The 20,113-nt window shown below is 38.5% G+C and overlaps 2 protein-coding genes across 6 annotated transcripts; one reads left to right on the top strand and one right to left on the bottom strand.

The window, feature by feature from the left end:
* Nucleotides 1-333: 333 nt before the first annotated feature.
* On the bottom strand, nucleotides 334-5,689 carry srsf9 (serine and arginine rich splicing factor 9). 5 transcript variants are annotated; one of them, XM_059358569.1, is made up of 5 exons: nucleotides 5,546-5,689; nucleotides 3,419-3,595; nucleotides 2,994-3,232; nucleotides 1,380-1,552; nucleotides 334-1,286 (listed from the first exon to the last, which is right to left on the bottom strand). In XM_059358569.1, exons 2-5 carry the CDS (start codon nucleotides 3,574-3,576, stop codon nucleotides 1,059-1,061), a joined length of 798 nt encoding a protein of 265 aa, XP_059214552.1. In that variant the 5' UTR covers nucleotides 3,577-3,595; nucleotides 5,546-5,689; the 3' UTR covers nucleotides 334-1,058. The 5 variants fall into 5 exon arrangements, with proteins under 5 accessions (XP_059214552.1, XP_059214554.1, XP_059214550.1 ...); XM_059358571.1 differs by having other exon boundaries at nucleotides 3,419-3,598; nucleotides 5,546-5,685; XM_059358567.1 differs by having other exon boundaries at nucleotides 3,419-3,801; nucleotides 5,546-5,677.
* A 4,263-nt stretch (nucleotides 5,690-9,952) lies between these two features.
* prodha (proline dehydrogenase (oxidase) 1a) lies at nucleotides 9,953-18,834 on the top strand. Its single transcript, XM_059358705.1, has 14 exons — nucleotides 9,953-10,364; nucleotides 10,949-11,157; nucleotides 12,901-12,935; nucleotides 13,751-13,900; nucleotides 13,997-14,061; nucleotides 14,547-14,663; nucleotides 14,836-14,915; nucleotides 15,020-15,101; nucleotides 15,747-15,839; nucleotides 16,007-16,153; nucleotides 16,533-16,708; nucleotides 16,794-16,892; nucleotides 17,162-17,250; nucleotides 18,077-18,834. Exons 1-14 carry the CDS (start codon nucleotides 10,026-10,028, stop codon nucleotides 18,265-18,267), a joined length of 1,872 nt encoding a protein of 623 aa, XP_059214688.1. The 5' UTR covers nucleotides 9,953-10,025; the 3' UTR covers nucleotides 18,268-18,834.
* The last annotated feature ends 1,279 nt before the right edge of the window (nucleotides 18,835-20,113 follow it).

The following is a 20,113-nucleotide window of genomic DNA, read 5'->3' as shown; positions in this document are numbered from 1 at the left end:
ATCAAACTTTTTTTCAAAGCTGCTGTGAACTTCCACAAGAGGGTTACATTTCAAACTAAGCAGCATCTTAGATCAAGGTTGCATAGGCTTGGGTAAAACAGACAGTTAATTGTTTAATCTTTCCTACTTGATAAGTCAAAATGCCATTTGTGAAAACAGCCTTTTCTAAAGCCCACTAGATCTGCCAACATTTAGTATTAGGTCAATGTCCACACACAAGTTTAATGTAATAATTATAAAAAAATTATTGCCTCAAACCTTTGAAAAGTTCACCTCAATTAATCTAAAAAATGATCTATTCAAATTAGTTTTAAGACAATGGATGACAGCCAGTAAAAGTTTGCATTTTTATTGGTAAAAGAAAAACCCACAAAATAAACGACAGAGATGCATACAAATTAAAGTCCACCTACAGGCCACCTCGGTCAGAGGTTCACACATTAAAAAAAAAAAAAAATCTGACGGGTGAGGCTCACAGTCAACATGTGTCACTACTCTAAATGGCTCACTAATTCAACATGTTTTGAATCATAGGAGGATATTGATTAGCTTCACAGGTTCTTAAGATTGGCAAAAAACTTCATACTTAAAGCTACAGAAATGCGACACACAATATGGAAAAGCTTGTCAAGAATTTAAAAAGCAGCGTGGCTTTCAGCCTGGTAGCTGCAGAACTGTGTAATTTGTTTCGGACAATCAACATTACCATTCCTGTCAAGGTTTTACATCACAACCCAAGATTTCTTTATAAAAGAAACCTCCAATGTGTTAGATGACAATCAAATACAACAACCTTGCTGAGAGAAAAAAAAAAAAAAATCCAATCAAAATTCTACAATACCGACTCCAGATAACACATATGGGTGCTTACAGAGCAAAGAAAGAAAATCTTTAAGGCTGTGGGGAGAAACAGGTTGTTCAGGTGATCATGACCATGGAATGTATGTAGCGAGATATAATGATATATCCTACGAGGAGGCCTGGGGTTTAAAAAATTAAAATAAAAAGTAGAATTACAAAACATTTTCCCCCAATTCCTCTATAAATGGCGAGCCTTTTTACCGGTAATGACGCGGTGGCGGGCTATGGTGCTGGGGAGGGTGCCTCCTGGGGGGAGGACTATGGCGTGACATTGCATGCCGTGGTGGCGACTGGTAGCGTGGAGGGGGAGATCCTCTATTATGGTAGGGAGGTGAATAGCGACCCCTGGATCTGGAGCGGGAACGTGACCGATTCCAGTTGGGAGTGCCCCTCTTCTCATAAACACGGATGTAGGCAGTCTCTCCCTGAAAAAAAAGGAAGAAAATATTTCCATTGTTTGTTCCATTCACCATCTAAAGGTTACAGGATAAATAAATCTCATCAGCACTGGAACTCACTTGATGTGAGCGGAACTCAGTCCCATCAAGTCTGCGTAATGCATACTCCATGTCCTCTCTACGGAGGAATTCCACCACGCCCTCTCCGTCACGCTGCACATCTGCAAAACAAACGTCTCCCGCCTCGCGCATATGATCCTTCAGATCCTGCCAGCTTCCAGTTGGTGGTAACCCTGGAAAGTAAAAAGGCAATTGTTGGCTTGCTCCATTGTTTTAAGATAATCTGCCAATTTAAAATAGGGGTGTCAAAATTATCTGAATCAATGATTTGATTAGACTTTTCATTTTAAAAAGGTCACATTTTGATGACATTTTTTGCTTTTCGGTAATTGAGTTATCAAAGGTTATTTTGATTGCTTTTCGATTCAGAATTGAAATCGTGACCCCCCTACTTCCAAATGATTGCATGGACAGGTTCATCTCTTATTCAAAGTCTGAAACCCTTTGAGGTAAACAACACCTTTACTAATAGGTTTAACACATTTTTATGAAGTACAAGATTAGTTTTTGTTTTTATTTTTATAGACTAGAACCCCATAGTGTTATACTACCAGAAATCTGAGTATGACAAGCAAAGTCAGGCAACTATATAACCTTATCCATTGGGGGGTTGGTCTCCGATAAGTAGACCCAATTCTACAACTTCTACAAACATGCTTGTATAAACAAGAGATAAATCTAGCACGCAACAAGTAATTAATGATATACAATGACAAAATCACACCTACCAGTCACTATAGTTGGTGTTTGGGATTATGTAGTCAACATGACCGGTTTTCAGTTTACTGTTTTGTTTTTCATGACTTAAGGAGCTGACTTGACCTCATCCACTTAGTCCCCTTGACCTCCAGTCCGCCATGAGAGAGCGAGAGAGAAACATATCTGCCTACGACTTACGACGTCCTTTACTAGTCCCCTTGACCTCCAGTCCGCCATGAATGAGCGAGAGAGGAACATATCTGCCTACGACTCACGACGTCCTTTACTAGTCCCCTTGATCTCCAGTCCGCCATGAGAGAGAAACATAGCTGCCTACGTCTCATGATGTCCTTTACTAGTCCCCTTGTCCTCCAGTCCGCCATGAGAGAGAGAAACATAGCTGCCTATGACTCACGACGTCCTTTGCTAGTCCCCTTGTCCTCCAGTCCGCCATGAGAGAGAGAGAGGAAATATAGCTGCCTATCTCACGATGTCCTTTACTAGTCCCCTTGATCTCCAGTCCGCCACGGGAGAGGGAAACATATCTGCCTACGACTAATGACGTCCTATACTAGTCATCTTGTCCTCCGGTCCGCCATGAGAGAGAAATTTGGCTGACTACGACTTATGGGATCCTTTACTAGTCCCCTTGTCCTCCAGTCCGCCATGGGAGAGAGATAGCTGCCTACTACTCATGACGTCCTTTACTTATCCCCTTGTCCTCCAGTGTGCCTTGAGAGTGTGAGAGCTATAGCTGCCTACAACTCATGACATCCTCTACTAGTTACCTTGTCCTCCATTAGAGAGAATCTGCCTATGACTCTTATGTCCACCATCTTACCAATCCCCTTGACCTCCAGGACTCCGTGAAAGAGTGAAAGTGTGAATTGGCTATGAGTCATGACGTCCACCTACCAGTCACTATGACCCGGAATTCAGATCTTCGAGTTGGGGGTCCAAATCTTCCCCTAGCTCCTCCTCCTCCACCACCTCTTTCTCCTCCTCCACCTCTTTCTCCTCCTCCTCCACCACCTCCTCCTCCTCCTCCTCCCATAGGCCCAAATTTAGCACCAGAGGATCGAGGATACTCCACACGCAGCTTGGAGTCTCCATATCCATATCCATTCCTTCCATAGACAGCATCATCTGCATCCCTAAGAGAAGAGAGCAAAGAACTCCTTACCAAAGAACGCTTGTTTCATTAGCGGTTATAGATCTGGAAATGCCGTCTCCATCCATTTCCTGCTGCCAATCACTGCAGACGATAATATACCATAAAACTTAGGTCTCCAACAAGAGGAATGTGATGCGCCTTGCCAAAGAGCATCCCTTAAACTCACCGTGGGTCTTCAAAACGGACAAAGGCAAACGGGATAGTGCCTCTATTGTTCTTCAATTCAATGTCCCGGATTTTTCCATATTTGTAGAAGAGGTCCTCAATGTCTCTCTCCTGGACATCCACAGGAAGATTCCCCACATAGATCCGGCCATCCGACATGGTCGTTGAGTGACTGGCACTGCTGACACAGAATGAAGGGCACCTGCAGACTTTAAGATCACTTCTTGATTTCGCAATCCTAGTTCGAATCCGAAACTTAGTCCATCCACCTCCAATTCCTTAATTTAGACAAAAATAAAACTCTAAACCATGGATGCAGTCATGATAGTTGAAAATGATGAGTGCAAGAAAAATAGCACAGACCCTTGGATCCAAGCCTGAAAGCTTTAAAAGACAGGGTAATGAATGTCCAACAGCCATAATAAATAGTAACAGTATTATACTACTTGAAATTGTGCACCATGTGGAGCGAATTTACTAGTTACAAGTAAATACTCATTGCATCCTTTACGATGTATGCATGCAGACACAGATAGGTGACAGATTAAAGAAAAAAAACAACATAGTTGTGACATCCCTCAAACATCCCATAGGTTATCAGTTGGATTGAGGTCTGGTGACTGCAAAGGCCCTAGCAAATGATTCACGCCATTTTCATACTGATTAATCCTGTGAGCCCTATAGGAAAGAACTTACTTTTTATGGTACTCCTTGCATGTATTCAGGTACTGTCTTAAATTTGTACGAAGTACAAGTCTATTAATGCCATAGAATCATCGAATTACATTTTACTTTTCTTAGATTTTGTCAACTAATTTGCAAAATGTACAATACAATGCAACATCAACCTATAACCTTAAATATTACTGTAGATTTTAATCACCACAACACTAATAATTTCCTCAACAAATTTGAATTGTTACTATAACAAATGTATTTATGACAGCGCTGGTTTACTAAATTGCAATACAAAATGCAGGTGTTTACATTGCTTTTCATGACACTGATTATATATAATATGGCAGAGAACAGTCTAATTAGTTGTAATAACTTAAATCGTTTTGAACACCCAAAAATACTTCCCTTGTATAACTTAAAAATAACAATTAGATGACATTTTTTTGAGTTTCTTTAACCTTTGACTCCATTTAAGTGGTCCAGCCCCTTTTCAAGGGCCCTTTAGGCATTGGGTTTTGAGGACAGTATTGGTTGAGGCTTGTTTAAAAGCTCTGAACTGCTATGTGTTTATATGTGTGTTCACATGCGTGTTTGTCATCAGTGTACTTCCTGGAGACAAACCCTGTGGACCCCTTGAAATTTGGGGGCGGGAGGGGGGTTGTCTATCTATTTTTCATTATTATTATTTTTTCCCCTTTTTCTTAACACTCAATATTGTTGATATATATGGTTGGTAGTATTGCCATTGTTATTTATTTATTTTTTGTTTGTTATGCTACATTATCTTCTTTGTAGCTGTTGCCATTATTGCCCAACTGATGCTTGCCACAACTGCTGGTTTGTTTGTTTTAAACTAAATGGAAAAAACAATTTGTGTTTCATTGTGTTTCTGTTGCCTTGAATCTGGCGTATAATACAACAGTTGTTCAAACCTGTTAGCTGCCTTCCAGCGAATCATTGATGTTGATATGTTGATAATTGATTTTGATCACGTTATCTAATTCCTTGGGATCCCTGGTTAACACCAACGTTTTAATAATAGTGATAAGGCAGTAAATGAAGGTGGATGCCAGCAATTAACCTTTGCCTTAGTCTCAAACTGCCAAGCTAACTTTAGCTAGCGTCGGTTATATGGTATGTTGTTTACCATACCAGAGGTTTCTGCGACGTAACGTTACATCGTTGGTAAGAGATTATGCAACAGAAAATATTTTACCGGGCGTCTCGGCTTCATATATACACAACTTGAACGGTAACGCCGGTTTAATATGTGTTATTACATTAACAACGGTACCAGTCTCTTTGTTGGTAACGTAAGGTCAGCTAGCCAGCTAACGAGAGTCTGTTTCGGCTAAATTGCACTAATATTTCTCACACTCGAAGATACCAGTAATTGAGCAGTACACATTAAATACATGCAGCACTTGAATTATAAAAAAAGGTAAATTACCTTTTTAAAACGCGTCAAGACGCCTTCTTTTGTGGATTGAATGCTAACAGTTCGCACGCTGTGTTGCTTCCGTGTTAGTTAGCAACTTTAGCCAGCAGCTCTGCGACTTCTTCTATTTGTATTTCTGGCAGACAACAGTGAGGGTTAGTGCACTGCTGCCTCCTGCAGGAAAGAAAAGGAACATGTTACTGACTTTAGTTCAAGCTACTCTAAATCGTCACCATGTTAAAATAATCGCCTAACTCATTTTTTGAAGTTTTGCAGGACGAAAAAAAACTTTACCAAAAGTGTAGCATATGACATTTATTGATAATTTCACTCAAAAATGATGTAACAAAGGATGGCTATAGGCATAGTAATAACACTGTGTGTAAATTATGTAACTTAAGAGAAATAAAGGACTTTGGCTAAAAATAATATATGCGCAATATTCTGAATACTTCTTCCACCACTGTCCTTTTTACTTCTTTACTTTTTTATTTTTTATTATTTTTTATTTTTATTGATTTATTTTTTAATTATTTTTTAAATTATTTTTTATTTTTAATCTTTTAATTTTTTTATATTTTAATTTTTTTATATTTTTTTATTTATTAATTTTTTTGTATTTTAATTTAATTTAATTTAATGTAATTTAATTTAATTATTATTATTTTTTAATTAATTTAATTTAATTTATTTTTTTCTGCGCAATGCGCATGCGCGGCCCCGTTGCGCTACTGCGCATGCGCCCAAAAGCCGCGCATGCGCAGAAGCGTAACAAAGCCGCGCATGCGCAGTAGCTCAACGGAGCCGCACATGCGCAGTAGCGCAAAAGGCCCGCGCATGTGCAGTAGCTCAACGGAGCTGCACATGCGCAGTAGCGCAAAAGGCCCGCGCATGTGCAGTAGCTTAACGGAGCCGCACATGCGCAGTAGCGCAAAAAGCCTGCGCATGCGCAGTAGTACAAAAGGCCCGCGCATGCACAGTAGCTCAACAGAGCCACACATGCGCAGTAGCGCAAAAGCCCACGCATGCGCAGTAGCTCAATGGAGCCGCACATGCGCAGTAGCGCAGAAAGGCCGCGCTTGCGCAGAAGTGTAACGGGGCCGCGCATGCGCATTGCACAGAAAAATAAAATACAATAAATAAATAAATAAATAAATAAATAAATAAAATTAAAAAATTAAAAATTAAAAAAAATAATGAAAAAAATAATGAAAAAAATAAATCAAATAAAATAAAAAAAATAAAAAATAAAAAAGTAAAGAAGTAAAGAAGTAAAAAGGACAGTGGTGGAAGAAGTTTTCAGAGTATTGCGCATTATTTTTAGCCAAAGCTCATATCCATAACCACATTGCGCAGCGGGGCCGCGCATGCGCATTGCGAAAAAAAATAAAATAAAAAAAATGTAAAAAATAAAATAAATTTTTAAATTTAAAAATAAAAATTATAAATAAAAAAGTTAAGAAGTAAAAAGGACAGTGGTGGAAGAAGTATTCAGAGCCTTTACTTCAGTAAAAGTACTAATACCACACTGTGAAATGACTCCACTCCACTATTTTAACTACCTAATAAACTTTTAAGTGGTTTAATTTATAAAAATGGGTAACCATTTTAAATGTATCATGTTTGTCATTTTAAATCTTGACCTGAAAAGTAATTAAGCTGTCAGCTAAATGTAGAGGAGTAAAAAGTACAATATTTGCCTCAAAATGTAGTGGAGTAGAAGTATAAAGTTACATAAAATCGGCCCCCAGGTGACACTGTGGTGGCAGTCTAATTTCATATTTGGTACCGTGGCCACACTTTAACAGTTAAGGCAATGAAATTCATAGGGGTGGTATAGACTGGCCCCTGTAACGCAGACACCCCGACGGCAGCATGCCCCGACACGTGTGTACTGCGAGGGCCCGTTCAGTACTGCTTGCAGTCCTAGTTCTAATTGTGTCTTGCATATTCTCACATTTTCTCTCCCGAGACCCTCTTTGGAGGTTTTTCGGGATGAGGGCTCTGGGTGGGCTGTTACGCAACCAATTACATAACATTTTCTTCAAGCCAATGCCCAGTCTGTGTCAATTAGATGTGTTCTGATAAGGACACAAGGTATTCAGGACAACGCTGTTTCACCTCACTATATTTGTATTTTGTCAGTGATGTGTCTGCCTTTTTGGAGCTTCCTCTTGGATTTGTGCATGTGCATGTCCATGCGCATGTGTCTGGGCTACACACCCAGTGCCCAAAATGTAATTTCCAGAAACCTTCAGAATACAGAAAAATAATAAGGAAAGAGAACATGGAAGCAACAGGCAAGGCCTCTGCAGATACAGACACAGACACTACCACAATCTTCTAGTTGGTCATCGCTGATGATTGAGATGGATAACTCTTAGGGTTGCCAACTCCCTAAAAAATAAATAAGGGACACCTCATTGGCAGGGACGGCCGACCCGATTGCCTTCACCCCTTCTGTTGTGGTGAATTTTTTACCTCCTTTTTTGTGATTGAAATGTTTTCTTTAACGATTTGACTTGAATCTGAATTGAATCAGATGCATATTTTTGTGTGACATGAATACATGAAAAACAAATTATTATCCAGCAATTCACTTTAATACAAAATAACAATGGTCTTCTGGAGTTTGCTGATAACAATTTGATTTACTTCTTTTATTGGCTTTTAAAATGCAGCATGTATGCAATTGAATGGCCATTTTGGAAGAGTTTGGCATTCCATAATTCCAAATTTTACGGGAAAAAAAAGCACTCAATTCATGTCATGAGCACATGGGGACCTGGTCTTCAAGAATGCAATGGAGTTTGCTGATAACAATTTGATTTACTTATTTTATTGGCACAGCATGAATACAATTGAATGGCTATTTTGGAGTCATGCAGCTGCGTGACAAAAGGGCTACCCTAAAGTGCAATGTCATTGCGCACTAAAATTTTAAAACATTTTAAAATTAAAGTGCAGATGGCGTGACCGCAGTAATGGAAGCATGTTGTTCCAGGTCTGTCAGTCCACCATGGGCTACGGAAAAAGAGCGCCGGCACACTGTGCAGTGCGCTTTATAGATGTTATTGCACACTTTTTCCACCCAGGTGTTCCCTTCTTCCCATTCCTCTTGGTATTTTTCTCAGAGGAGTACTAGTCGCATTGCTCCTCGAAGGTGTAGCGCCCCGTAAAGCAGTGTCAGCATCTGTGTCACTGTCACAGCATGCTGCTTTGTTGTCTTCTGCGATCTTCTCCGTGAGCAACAGTACCTCCTCGACCAATGGGATGAGCGTATTCTGTATCATCATACTCATGTGTGAATATGCTGTCAGCTCATTGGTTACAGGACAGGACAGGGCCTGGGAACAAGTTTACCGTAAGTTTTCATATAAAGCGCCCTGTTATTCGTTTTCCATTGGCTTTTTTTGGACAATTTTTTTACCCTTACAGTAATACGGGATAAAGTGCATCCCTTTTCAGCTTAATGCGGGACGGGTGCTTTTGTTTCCAAATACGGGACGATTCCGTTTTTCAAGGGACGGTTGGCAACTCTAATTACTCTCCTATATTGTTTTCAAGAAAATCCTGCATAGTATGCCTTTAAACGAAAAGCTAAACCATGTCGTCACCCTGTTAAAATAATCGCCTATGTCCTTTTTTGGTAATTTTTTTTTTTTTTTTTTTGCCTAAATCATCTTTGACCACCTATGGTAAAATCGCCTACATCCTCAGTTGATCAGATCATGTGATTTTAACCCTTTAAGATAATGGCCTATGTCAAGTGTGTGACTTCAGCAGATTTATTATGCCTAAGTCAAAATAAAATATGACTTAGGCAATTTTTTGAACATGCCTTTGTGACTTAAGATATGGTAACACTTTTTTTTGAAGGTGTCTACATAACAGTGACATGAGCGTGTCATAAACATGACATGGGATGTGTCATGAACATTAATGACACTTTGAAGTAACATTTATGCTCATGATACTTGTCATGTTTCTGACAGGCTTGTGTGACTCTTATGTAGACACCTTCAAAATAAAGTGTTACCATATCTTGCTTAAGTCACAAAAGCATGTTCAAAAAGTTGCCTAAGTCATTTATTTGTCTTAACTTACATAATTTACACACAGTGTTATTACTATGCCAATAGCCATCCTTTGTTGCATCCTTTTTGAGTGAAATGATCTATAAATGTCATATGTTACATTTTTGGTGAAGTTTTTTGCGTTTCCTGCAAAACTTGAAAAATGAGTTAGGCGATTATTTTAACAGGGTGACGAAATCAAACTGTGATGATCCTGTAAGGGGCGTGAACGCGCACTGGCAGTACGCGCATGACGTAACATGTACCGCCCCCTGTCGCGCCGCGAGATGCCTTTAAATATAAGTGGCCATCGCGCGCCTCTCAGGCAACATCCTCGCAACGGTTCGGTTCGGTGAGGCAGCAACTGACGAGTTTGACGAGTTATTGCGTTTCTTAGAAAAGGAAAGGAAACCACCATGTCGTATACTAAGTTTGTAGCAGCTCTTGTTAGGGTGAAGCCGGGCAATGTCAGTAAAATACGTATTTCACCTGGAAGATGTCGGTCAACAGTAGCATCCACCAAGACCCAAGAAGAGAAAGAGCAGCAGATAGATGGGTGCACCGTGGTGGAAGCTCTGCCGGTTGAACTAATCAGCCAGACCAAAAATGTTAATAACACGCAGTTAAATAAGATCCATATTGACTTCGACAACACCAAGGAAGCCTACAGAAGCAAAGGTAACATTGAACTGCTTCGAAGTCTGCTGGTCTTCAAGCTATGTACAATTGACTTCCTCGTTGAGAAAAACAAAGAGGTGAGTTAATTTGGTTCAAAAGCTGGTTGCCTTTTAATTGAACGTTATAAACAAATAAAGTACTTTTGTAACTTTTGTTGAGTCATTGTGAATGTATAACTGCGTCATAAGAAAGTGAATAGACAAGTAAGACCCAGTCCTATCATTTAAAACTAAAACTATCATTTAAAACCAATAACTCTGCCTTTCACTGCAACTGTTTTAATGTTTTTTTCCCCAAGTGTTTTGTCTGTGCTGTTTGTACTTCATTGTGTTTTCTCTGTACTCTCGACATCATTGTAAATGAGGGGTTGCCCTCAATGATTCCTCGAAAATTAAATAAAGGATCAATACTTTACTTCACTTTAATACTTTATTTTTGGAATGGAGACAGTGCACATTAATGAACATCGAAAAACATCTTTGTAAATATGCCGGATTATAGCAAAGCTGCTAGTTTGCATCCGCTCTGGCCACTTGTTCCAATGAAAAATGAAATGAAAAAAATCTAATAGACTATGCTGTTTAATGTAATGCTACTAAAGTGTAATGCTACTAAATAGTAATTAATACAATAGAATAACTTGTTCTTGTTTTGTTTTCAGCTGATGGATCTGAGTAAGAAGGTGCTTGGTCAGTGGATGTTTGAAAAGATGATGAAGATGACCTTCTATGGCCAGTTTGTGGCCGGGGAAGACCACAACTCCATCAAACCTTTAATTCAGAAGAATCAGGCCTTTGGTGTGGGAGCAGTTCTGGACTACAGTGTTGAAGAGGACTTGACACAAGAAGAGGCAGAGAAGAAAGAAATGGAGTAAGTAGGCTACTTTTTACAAATGACTTAGCAGGAGTTTAGTAAAGATTGCAATGTATGATACCACTGTGGTTCATATACATTAAAAAGTTGGACTGATGCTTTAAACCAAGTATAGTTAAGTCAGCTTCAACTTTAATATATGCCAGATGTAAACTATGTGGGAAGCCATTTATGAGTTACGTAACTACTAAAAGAACAGGGCACGTTTATTTGTATGGCTCAGTATCACATGCTCCACTACAATTCCTGACCCAGCCCATGTTGTTTCAAAGAAAAGGAGATACTCCCAGAAAAGCAAACTGGTCTGGAACAAACTTGAAGAGGCCACTTAAAGAGAGACCCCCTTCCCCGCCTCTCTGAATGCATGGTTGTAATAGAAGCTGCACAGTGGAAGGAGAAATTACAGGAAAAGATTATCTGGCTAACTGAGTGCCTCTTTGATTCTGTTTCTATTGAGTACATATCATACAGTCGACATCAGCAGATAATTTTGCCCTTGTTGCCCTAGCTAGTTTAACTAACCGCTGAGGGTAATTTCAATATTCAAAACATATGGCATTGATAATGAATACACTGGTTCAAAGTCTTGTGAATCCACGTAAGTTTTATAGTCTGTAAACCTTTTCCCACTCACCTGTGTCTGAATTATATGCCGTCCCTCTGCAAATATTTTTTTCCTTGCTTTATTTACATACAGATATTACAACAGTCCAATAACCTGGAATGGAATAACATTTGATATTATTAATTTTTATCTCATTGCTTCAGGTGTGGCTTCCGTCAAAGTTTTATTATCAAATTACTATGAGTCACACGATTCACAGTATGTTTCCCCCACATAAACAGACTGTACTGTAATTGATCTCTAGTAGCAAACAGTGCTTGTCCCCGATTGGCTGGCACGGAACAGACCCCTCTCTTCTGATTGGCTGAGCTAGGTATTCAGCTCAGGCATGCAACTCCTGAAAAGGCTGCCAGCCAAATGTGCTGCGCGCTTCATGGGGCACACACGCGGAAGTGTTATGTAATGTTCCTAAGGAGGAAATACGCTTATTTTTAACTAATTACTGGCTCACTAAACACAAACACACATGCTGAACTAAATTTATCTCTATGAAGACTCTTCAAATTTACACAAAGAAATACTGTTAGGCCCATGATAAAGATAATGAACACAGTAGTTTTGTTTGTTCCCTGATGCTTCTCTCATGTCAGAACATGTCTTGGAAGGGAAGTCAGTATCTTACCTGCAAAAAAAGGTCACAGCAAGAGTGGTTAAAATAATGTTTGCCTTTCCAATGCTTACAAACCTTTTCTGTCTTTGTCACCTTTTAAAATTGTCTTCTTAGATTGCAGTATAAAAATATTTACCTTGTAATTGTAATGATTTTTAAAATACAAGATGGCCAATAGCAGCATATATATATATATATATATATATATATATATGCAATTTATTTCCCCTTTTTGGCCAGGGAAACAAAGAAATCTTCATTATAAAAAATACTGTTTCAAACTATTTTGTCCAAGTACAAACAACACAACATTTGGGTAGCACAAATGAATGCGACACAATGGATAAACATCAGCCTCTGATATCAGTGAATGACACCTTATCTTATATTGCAGTTAAATAGCTGATAGTGATGTTTGGCTTATATATTAGTGAACCCCTATAGTTAAGGTAGACTCATTTTTTTTGCCTTTCTATTCTGATGCCAATCCCTTCTTCTTTTTCAGTTCATGTGTTTCTGAAGCAGAGAAAGAAAGTCCAGGTTTGTATACCACTTGACAATAACTTTTATTGTATGTAACATGTTGTAACTGGTAAATCTCCACATATGTTGCACAATAAGCCTCTGTATGCTTCACTGACTAAAGAACTGCTCTACACTTGGTAGTCAAAGCTGAACTACTGGTTTCGTGTGATATTCAGTTGCTTCTCTTGGCCTGAATGCAGCACAAGTCTAGTCAAGTGTCAGTGTTGGTATGTCTAGTCATGTGGACATGTGCTCTAGCCTGGAGGGAACTGGTTATTTCTGGATCATGTGGGGTCTGAAGTGTCCAGTCAGTGGGTGCAGTGGGAACACCCTTGGTTCACCTTACAGGGTTGATGTTTAAAACTCAAGTATATCATTCACCTACTAGTGCTTTCTCTAATCGATGTTCATTTTCAGTAAGAAACAGTCATTTAAAATTCATTGATTTCAGCAAGAATATTTAATAATCCATTCCCATAAATCATTTTTGCCTGTGATACATTTATTGTGCCATAAATTAATGAATGCACAATACACAAAAAATGCCTGTAGGACTAATATAATTCAGTTGATTACATAGTGGAGCTGTTGAACAAAGAAACTTATTTTTAATAGATTGAAAATGTTAATGTTCTCTCTGGAAATGTTTTTGCTTTTTTTGTATAATTTCTGAATATTATATGTTAATAATCTCATTGATGAAAATGTGATGGGACGAGCTCTAAATTAATAGTATTTCAAAATACAAAAACATTTGGAGGAAAAACAAAACAAAAAACAAACTTTATTTTGTCAAGCAGCTTACTTACCTTACCATCTCTTCACTCCAGGTGCTGATCATCGTGAGAAGAAGTACAAGGCCCATCGTCAGTTCGGGGACAGGCGTGGAGGGGTTATTAGTGCTCGTACCTACTTCTATGCAGATGAGTCCAAATGTGACAACCAAATGGAGACATTCATAAACTGCATTAGAGCCTCTGGTAAGTAGTAATGTTTCTGAGGAAGCAATTATCATAATGGCCATACAAACACTTAAACCATTCAAGAGACATAATGAAATATGTAATTAATTTCAGGGGGAGCCTCAGCAGATGGATTTTCTGCCATCAAAATGACAGCTCTCGGACGGCCACAGTTCCTTGTAAGTTAAGCTTTATGCTTTCAATATTGACTAATTATTACAGAATTTAGATAACAGTGTAAATGGCACTGCTTGGCAACAACAGTGCTGCTAGATCTATTACCAGCAAAAGATAGACCGTTTATGACAGGTAAATAAAACATTAGCCTATTTATCTGTTTTGAGTCAGTGCCAATGTATTTCTATGATAACAGGATCACATTATTGCGTACAAACTAGCAGCTGCATTCAGTGTTATCACTAAAAGTCTTAATAGAGCATCCAGAATTAGACATTGCAGGATATTGGCAGGAAATTAGTCAAGAGGGAAACACTGTCATAACTTTTTCAGAAAAAAATTGAAAAATATGTTCCATGTTGACAGTGAGAAAGAGGTGTGATCTACTGCGAATAAAACACTGATGTGTCCAGCTAGCGGAATCACAGTATGATTTGAATTCAACAATATACTTTGACCCCTGATGAATTGTTCTGTGTGTGAACAGCTCCAGTTTTCAGAAGTCCTGGTTAAATGGAGACGGTTCTTCAACTTCCTCGCAGCACAACAGGGAAAGTCTGATATGATGGTTTTGGAACAAAAACTGGAGCTGGAAGAACTCAAGGTGTGTCTTGCCTTCAGCAAGTGCAATGCAGGTTCATGCATGTTAATCCATAACTGGTGTCCTCAAATCACTTTCTGTTCTTTCTAAGATATTCTCTCATTGTGTTCAAGTGCCATGTCCTTTGTTGCACAATAATCAGCCATTTTTTAATCATTGAAATATTTCTTTGTAGGAAAGTTTGACTACGATGGGCATTGGACCCAAGGATGACATAGAGAATTGGTTTACTGGAGAGAAACTGGGTTTGTCAGGGTAAGAGAGTCACTCTACAGTGCAACAATAACCACAAACGCTTCATGATTGTTTAGCATTTGTAAACATATTTTAATGTATATTTTCTTACATCTTGTTACCAGAACGATAGATCTGCTGGACTGGAACAGTTTAATAAACGATACAACAAAAATCTCCAACCTGCTTATGGTGCCAAACCTTGAGGTGAGTCATATAAATATTCGGTGTGGTACTCGGGTAAAGGGAAATATGTTTGTGTCAGTTTGGTAAATGATGTCCAAGTAAATAGTCTCTGGTTTAAAACAGCCTTGTAGTTTCTCATCTTATCTATGAACTGTGTAATAAAAAAACAGAAGGCCTTAATATCATCTACAAAAGGGTATGTTTCCAGAAGTGATACAAAATTTGATAGCAGATCAAATGTAGACTTTTTATTTAGATCATGTAATGGAACAAGTTTCTCCAAGTCTTTGTTGTGCAATAAATGTATCTTCTTCCGAGAAGATAATAACTTGCCAGCACAGTATCATATCTTTCATCCAAAGCAAATGTTTGTTCTGGTGAGGTAAAAACCTCATATCATTTGGGACTTATCAGATTCGGTATGAGTTGAGATAAAGTGCACATGACAAGTTGGCCAGTGCTCCCAATGTCAGTTGAGAAAGTCTTATCAGTTTGGAAAGAGACACTGGACAGAGTGCCGGTGGCACATGCTGCTTTCACTCTCACCCAGCCAAACTCCACCCTGCCTGTCACATGCTGATATAATTTGCGTTTTTATCCTCATCATAAAGATGGAATTGGAAGCAAATGTCAATCGATTCAATTATTTGTGTGTTGTTTGTACAGACAGGCCATCTGGAGCCTTTGCTGAACAAGTTTACAGCTGAGGAGGAGAGGCAGATGAAAAGAATGCTACAGAGAGTGGACGTCCTGGCCAAGGTAACGATACCAACACAAAGTGATGTGCATCTATTAAATAATTTTTACAATGCAATACAGAAATCTAAACACAATTCATAGCAGTCAAACCTGATCTTGCACATTAATGTTAAGTGTCACTTATAGAGCCATGTAAACAGCAAACACTCTTTGTCTGTGCACTCCAGCATGCCGTGGAAAATGGGGTCAGGCTGATGGTGGACGCTGAGCAGACGTACTTCCAACCAGCCATTAGTCGACTGACCCTTGAAATGCAGAGAATTTTCAACAGAGAAAAGCCAATAATTTTCAACACCTACCAGTGTTACCTGAAGGTGAGACCACTATTCCTTCAGTTAATCATGACGACGTTTTAGTATTAATTATTTAAATGTACAAATCCTTCCTGTTTCCATTATCAGCTAATTACAGTTTTTTTTATTTTGTCACATTAAGTTCTGTTGTTGCTACTAACCACTACATATGGACAGACAAAAAAAGCCTAAACATATTTTTAGTTTGTGTACAATACCAAGCTCCTGTGCACATCAGTTAAGCTGTAAGATATGTTATATATGGAGACATCGCAGGTGTCTTTGGAAACTAATCATTTTCATGAGTATGGAGTATTTTGCATTTAAATGTTGTTTCTGTATCCACAGACACTCTGCCCTGTAAGTATGGTTTGAATTTACTCATATCCTTTCTTTTTAGGAAGCCTATGACAATGTAACCGTGGATGTTGAGCTGTCACGACGTGAGGGCTGGTACTTTGGTGCCAAACTGGTCCGCGGAGCCTACATGTATCAAGAGAGAGACAGGGCCCAAGAGATTGGCTACGAAGACCCAATAAACCCAGATTATGAGGCCACGAACAGGATGTACCACAAGTAAGTTTTGAATTATTATCAGAGCCCTTCGTGACTCAGCTAGAGATCGTCTAATGCCTAACCCTCTTTCCTGCTGTTTGTCCAGGTGTTTGGAGTTTGTGCTGGAGGAGATCGAACACAGCCGGAAAGCAAATGTCATGGTGGCAACGCACAACGAGGACACAGTGAAATTCACATTAGAAAAGTATGTTTTGTTTGTGTGAGAAATTCAAGGACCTTTTGTACAAAGTGCAGATTTAGTTTAAACATACACGAAAGCTTTAAAGCGTTCATTCATAAAAGATTAATTGTAATGGTTTAAAGTAATGCCTCGGATGCTGCGCTAAATGAAACTTAGTCTTATAGTATTATAGGATTTACTGACTGAGATTGCCTAATCAATGGTTGTAATACTACACTAGAGCGTTTATTATATAACAACCCCTGACATGTGGATTTTTTCTGTTTTTCCAGGATGAATGAGATGGGCCTTTCACCCACTGAGAATAAAGTTTACTTTGGACAGCTGCTGGGCATGTGTGACCAGATCAGCTTCCCGCTAGGTATGTTGCACTCAGCTCGGATACTAAAAGTAAACAGTATGTTATGGAATCACAGAGGCTTACATCACACAGTCATGTGGCCATTGAGGTTCCACTTAAATGTAGTCCCTATACAAGGGTCAGCTTTTCAACACTCAGTCAGCCACTGACCTTACAAATAATCTACAATCTATAGATATCCTGGAGACAAACAGCTCCAAGTTCTCAATGTCCTTAACTCCCTAAGTATGAATTGTTATCAGTCAAGTTAAGCATACACTGCAATCAGTCTGAACAGAAATACGTCAATACCCAACTATGGGATAATGGTACACATTTAGGAAACACATTTTTGTTGCTTTTTTAAACAATTATGCAAAGATCTGGTGATCATTTTTTTAGGTAGAATGGTTTATGGCAAATTAATAGAGATTCATTCTGTGGCAGCCCTAACACATCTTCCACCAGTGAGACTGGTGGAAGATGTGTTAGGGATGTGTCTGGCTGGTTTGACCTTCTTTTATCACTTGATATGTAATATATAATATAATAGATAATATAATAATAATAACATAATATAATAAATATAATTGAAGCATTGAGTCAGTAATAAGATGGAGATGGAGAGAAAATGTTACTTATAGCTTAGCCTTCTGATAGCTTTTGTCTCAAATCACTTATATTACAATATGCTAAAATGTAATCGAGAGTTTTGCCTGATTGATACCAAGAAACAGCCTTCCCCTAGCTTTAATGAATCGTTTGGATATTGCATGCAAAGTAATGTCATGAAATGTACACATGGTAGAGATAATGATTTAAAATTCTTGCTCTTTGTTGAAAACAGGTCAAGCAGGTTTCCCGGTCTACAAGTATGTTCCTTACGGCCCAGTCAACGAGGTAATCCCCTATCTGTCTCGCCGCGCTCAAGAGAACCGTGGCTTCATGAAGGGATCTCAGAGAGAGCGCAGCCTGCTGTGGAGGGAGCTGAAGCGCAGGGTGCTGGGTGGACAGATTTTCTACAAGCCTGTCTACTGATTCACTGGAACTCAACATACTAACTGCAGTATGTCTGTAAGCATTCCAACAGATTTACCTTCTAACTGCTGTTTGTAGAGGAAGATTAATGCCCTGCCTTGGTTTATTAGTCTGCACAATATGGAGGAAAGATTAGCAGTTTTATTGAACGATATTTAAGGTTGATTTTGTTTTAAGCAGTATATTTAATACAGAAGTGTATAAAACACTACCATAAAGATGAGTGTTGAGATACATGTGCTGCTCAATTAAGAAATAATGATTTTTGTCTCTAAATCAGAATTTGATTATTTAACTCAAATTCAGTTCTCAAAATCAACTCAACAAAATACATTTGCTAATTTTTTAAAGAACTGTTTATGCCTGTAAACATTGCTGCTTTCTGATTTACAGCATGGAACTATTCAGTAGAGGCTAAGAAAAGTAAACTGTGTATGTATAGATACCAAAAGTGACTTGTATATAAATGTGTATGTCTTGTGCTTTTTAAAAAGATCCACTGTTTAGCTGTCACTCAAGTGCCTTATGATTGTTTTCATAAAATGAACTGGAAGCAATCAGACTGTACAGCTTAGTCTTATTTTTGTAACTGTACACTCCTTTATGGGATTGTAAATTATAATAACTATGTTAATTAATGATACTGTGTGTCATTTTATTTATCTACTTGAACAATTTATTTGCTAGTTATTGTGCAGCAGGGTAGTTTTGATTACATTAAATGCAGCATCATAAACCAGATGGTCATGACGCCTGCACATTGATGTTTTTTTTGGCAAAGAGCAGATAATGTTTTGCAAAAGTCTAAGACACAGTTTGTAATTCTAAACTGTCCAGGTTTATGTACTGTGGAAGTCAGCCAACTACCCGTGACGTTGAAGTGAATGTTTGCAGTTGCTAACCTTTATTTTACCTCTGACAAAACAAACTCCTGACACTGTCTACTGAGCAGTACGAGGCTGAAGAGTGACTCGCTGTGATCCATTCATAAGTCATCATTCAAGCCTCCTGCGCTTCAATACTTGACATGTGCCAGATGGTACTGACTTCATATTTGACTTAGAATCTTCTGTTCATCAAACAGAGACAACAGCAGCAGATGTTCAAAGCAATAAAAACAGGAGCTGTTAATGCTCAGTGTTCCAAAATGTTCCAAAAACATGCCACGGTTACTGGTGTGATTTTCATGGAAAACTGCACCCGAGTACTCTGAGAGCACCTGCACGGTTGCATGAGCTGCATCGGAGCAGAAACTACTTGTGTGTTCAATTTGTTATTGTAGGGAAGATGTGAAAAAGACTGGTTGTGTGAGAATATCTGGTTTCAGTGCTGCCCATAGCATGTCAATGATTTGTATGTTGTGTGTTGCCCAGTGTGGTCCTCTGAAAGGTTCTGGTTGATTGAATGGAAGTCATGGAAATGTAAGTGTTGTTCAAGGACTGGAAGTGGATACTGTAAAGTGCTCTTAAATGTTTCTTTAAGAGTCATAACATAATTAAGGTTTTTTTTACCACAAAAAACAAGTGGTTAGAGCTTCTGTTTGAACAGGGAATGTTGTTGTCGTTTATATTTTTATTTCATTGTTTCTTACCTGAAATGGACCTTGGTTTATTACAAGGTTTATACACCTGGCAACACCGGCACATCTCAAGTATTTGAATAGGCATTTGCTTTTATTTGAGTGCATTTTGTGATGTTTTTCTTTTGTGTTTGGTTGCTTAATGCTGCTGTGTCAGTATATACCATATTTTGTACAGTTGTAAAATACATGTAATTATTAATTACTGCAATAAAATAAAAACTGGCCCAAAAAAATTGTGTTTCCTTTTTTTGCAGCTGTGCATGT

Source organism: Centropristis striata, chromosome 19 (assembly GCF_030273125.1).
Source record: "Centropristis striata isolate RG_2023a ecotype Rhode Island chromosome 19, C.striata_1.0, whole genome shotgun sequence".
Classification (NCBI taxonomy): Eukaryota; Metazoa; Chordata; class Actinopteri; order Perciformes; family Serranidae; genus Centropristis; species Centropristis striata.
Note: the sequence above shows the minus strand (reverse complement) of the source record. Positions and strands in the feature narration are given on the sequence as shown.

Coding starts and splice junctions, on each gene's coding strand:
- srsf9 (XM_059358569.1), bottom strand. CDS start 3,576: ATGTCGGATGGCCGGATCTATGTGGGGAATCTTCCTGTGGATGTCCAG. Junction 3,233..3,418: donor GTCCGTTTTGAAGACCCACG/GTGAGTTTAAGG, acceptor CTCTTCTCTTAG/GGATGCAGATGATGCTGTCT. Junction 1,553..2,993: donor ATTCCGGGTCATAGTGACTG/GTAGGTGGACGT, acceptor TTTACTTTCCAG/GGTTACCACCAACTGGAAGC.
- prodha (XM_059358705.1), top strand. CDS start 10,026: ATGTCGTATACTAAGTTTGTAGCAGCTCTTGTTAGGGTGAAGCCGGGC. Junction 10,365..10,948: donor TCGTTGAGAAAAACAAAGAG/GTGAGTTAATTT, acceptor TTTTGTTTTCAG/CTGATGGATCTGAGTAAGAA. Junction 16,893..17,161: donor GTGAAATTCACATTAGAAAA/GTATGTTTTGTT, acceptor CTGTTTTTCCAG/GATGAATGAGATGGGCCTTT.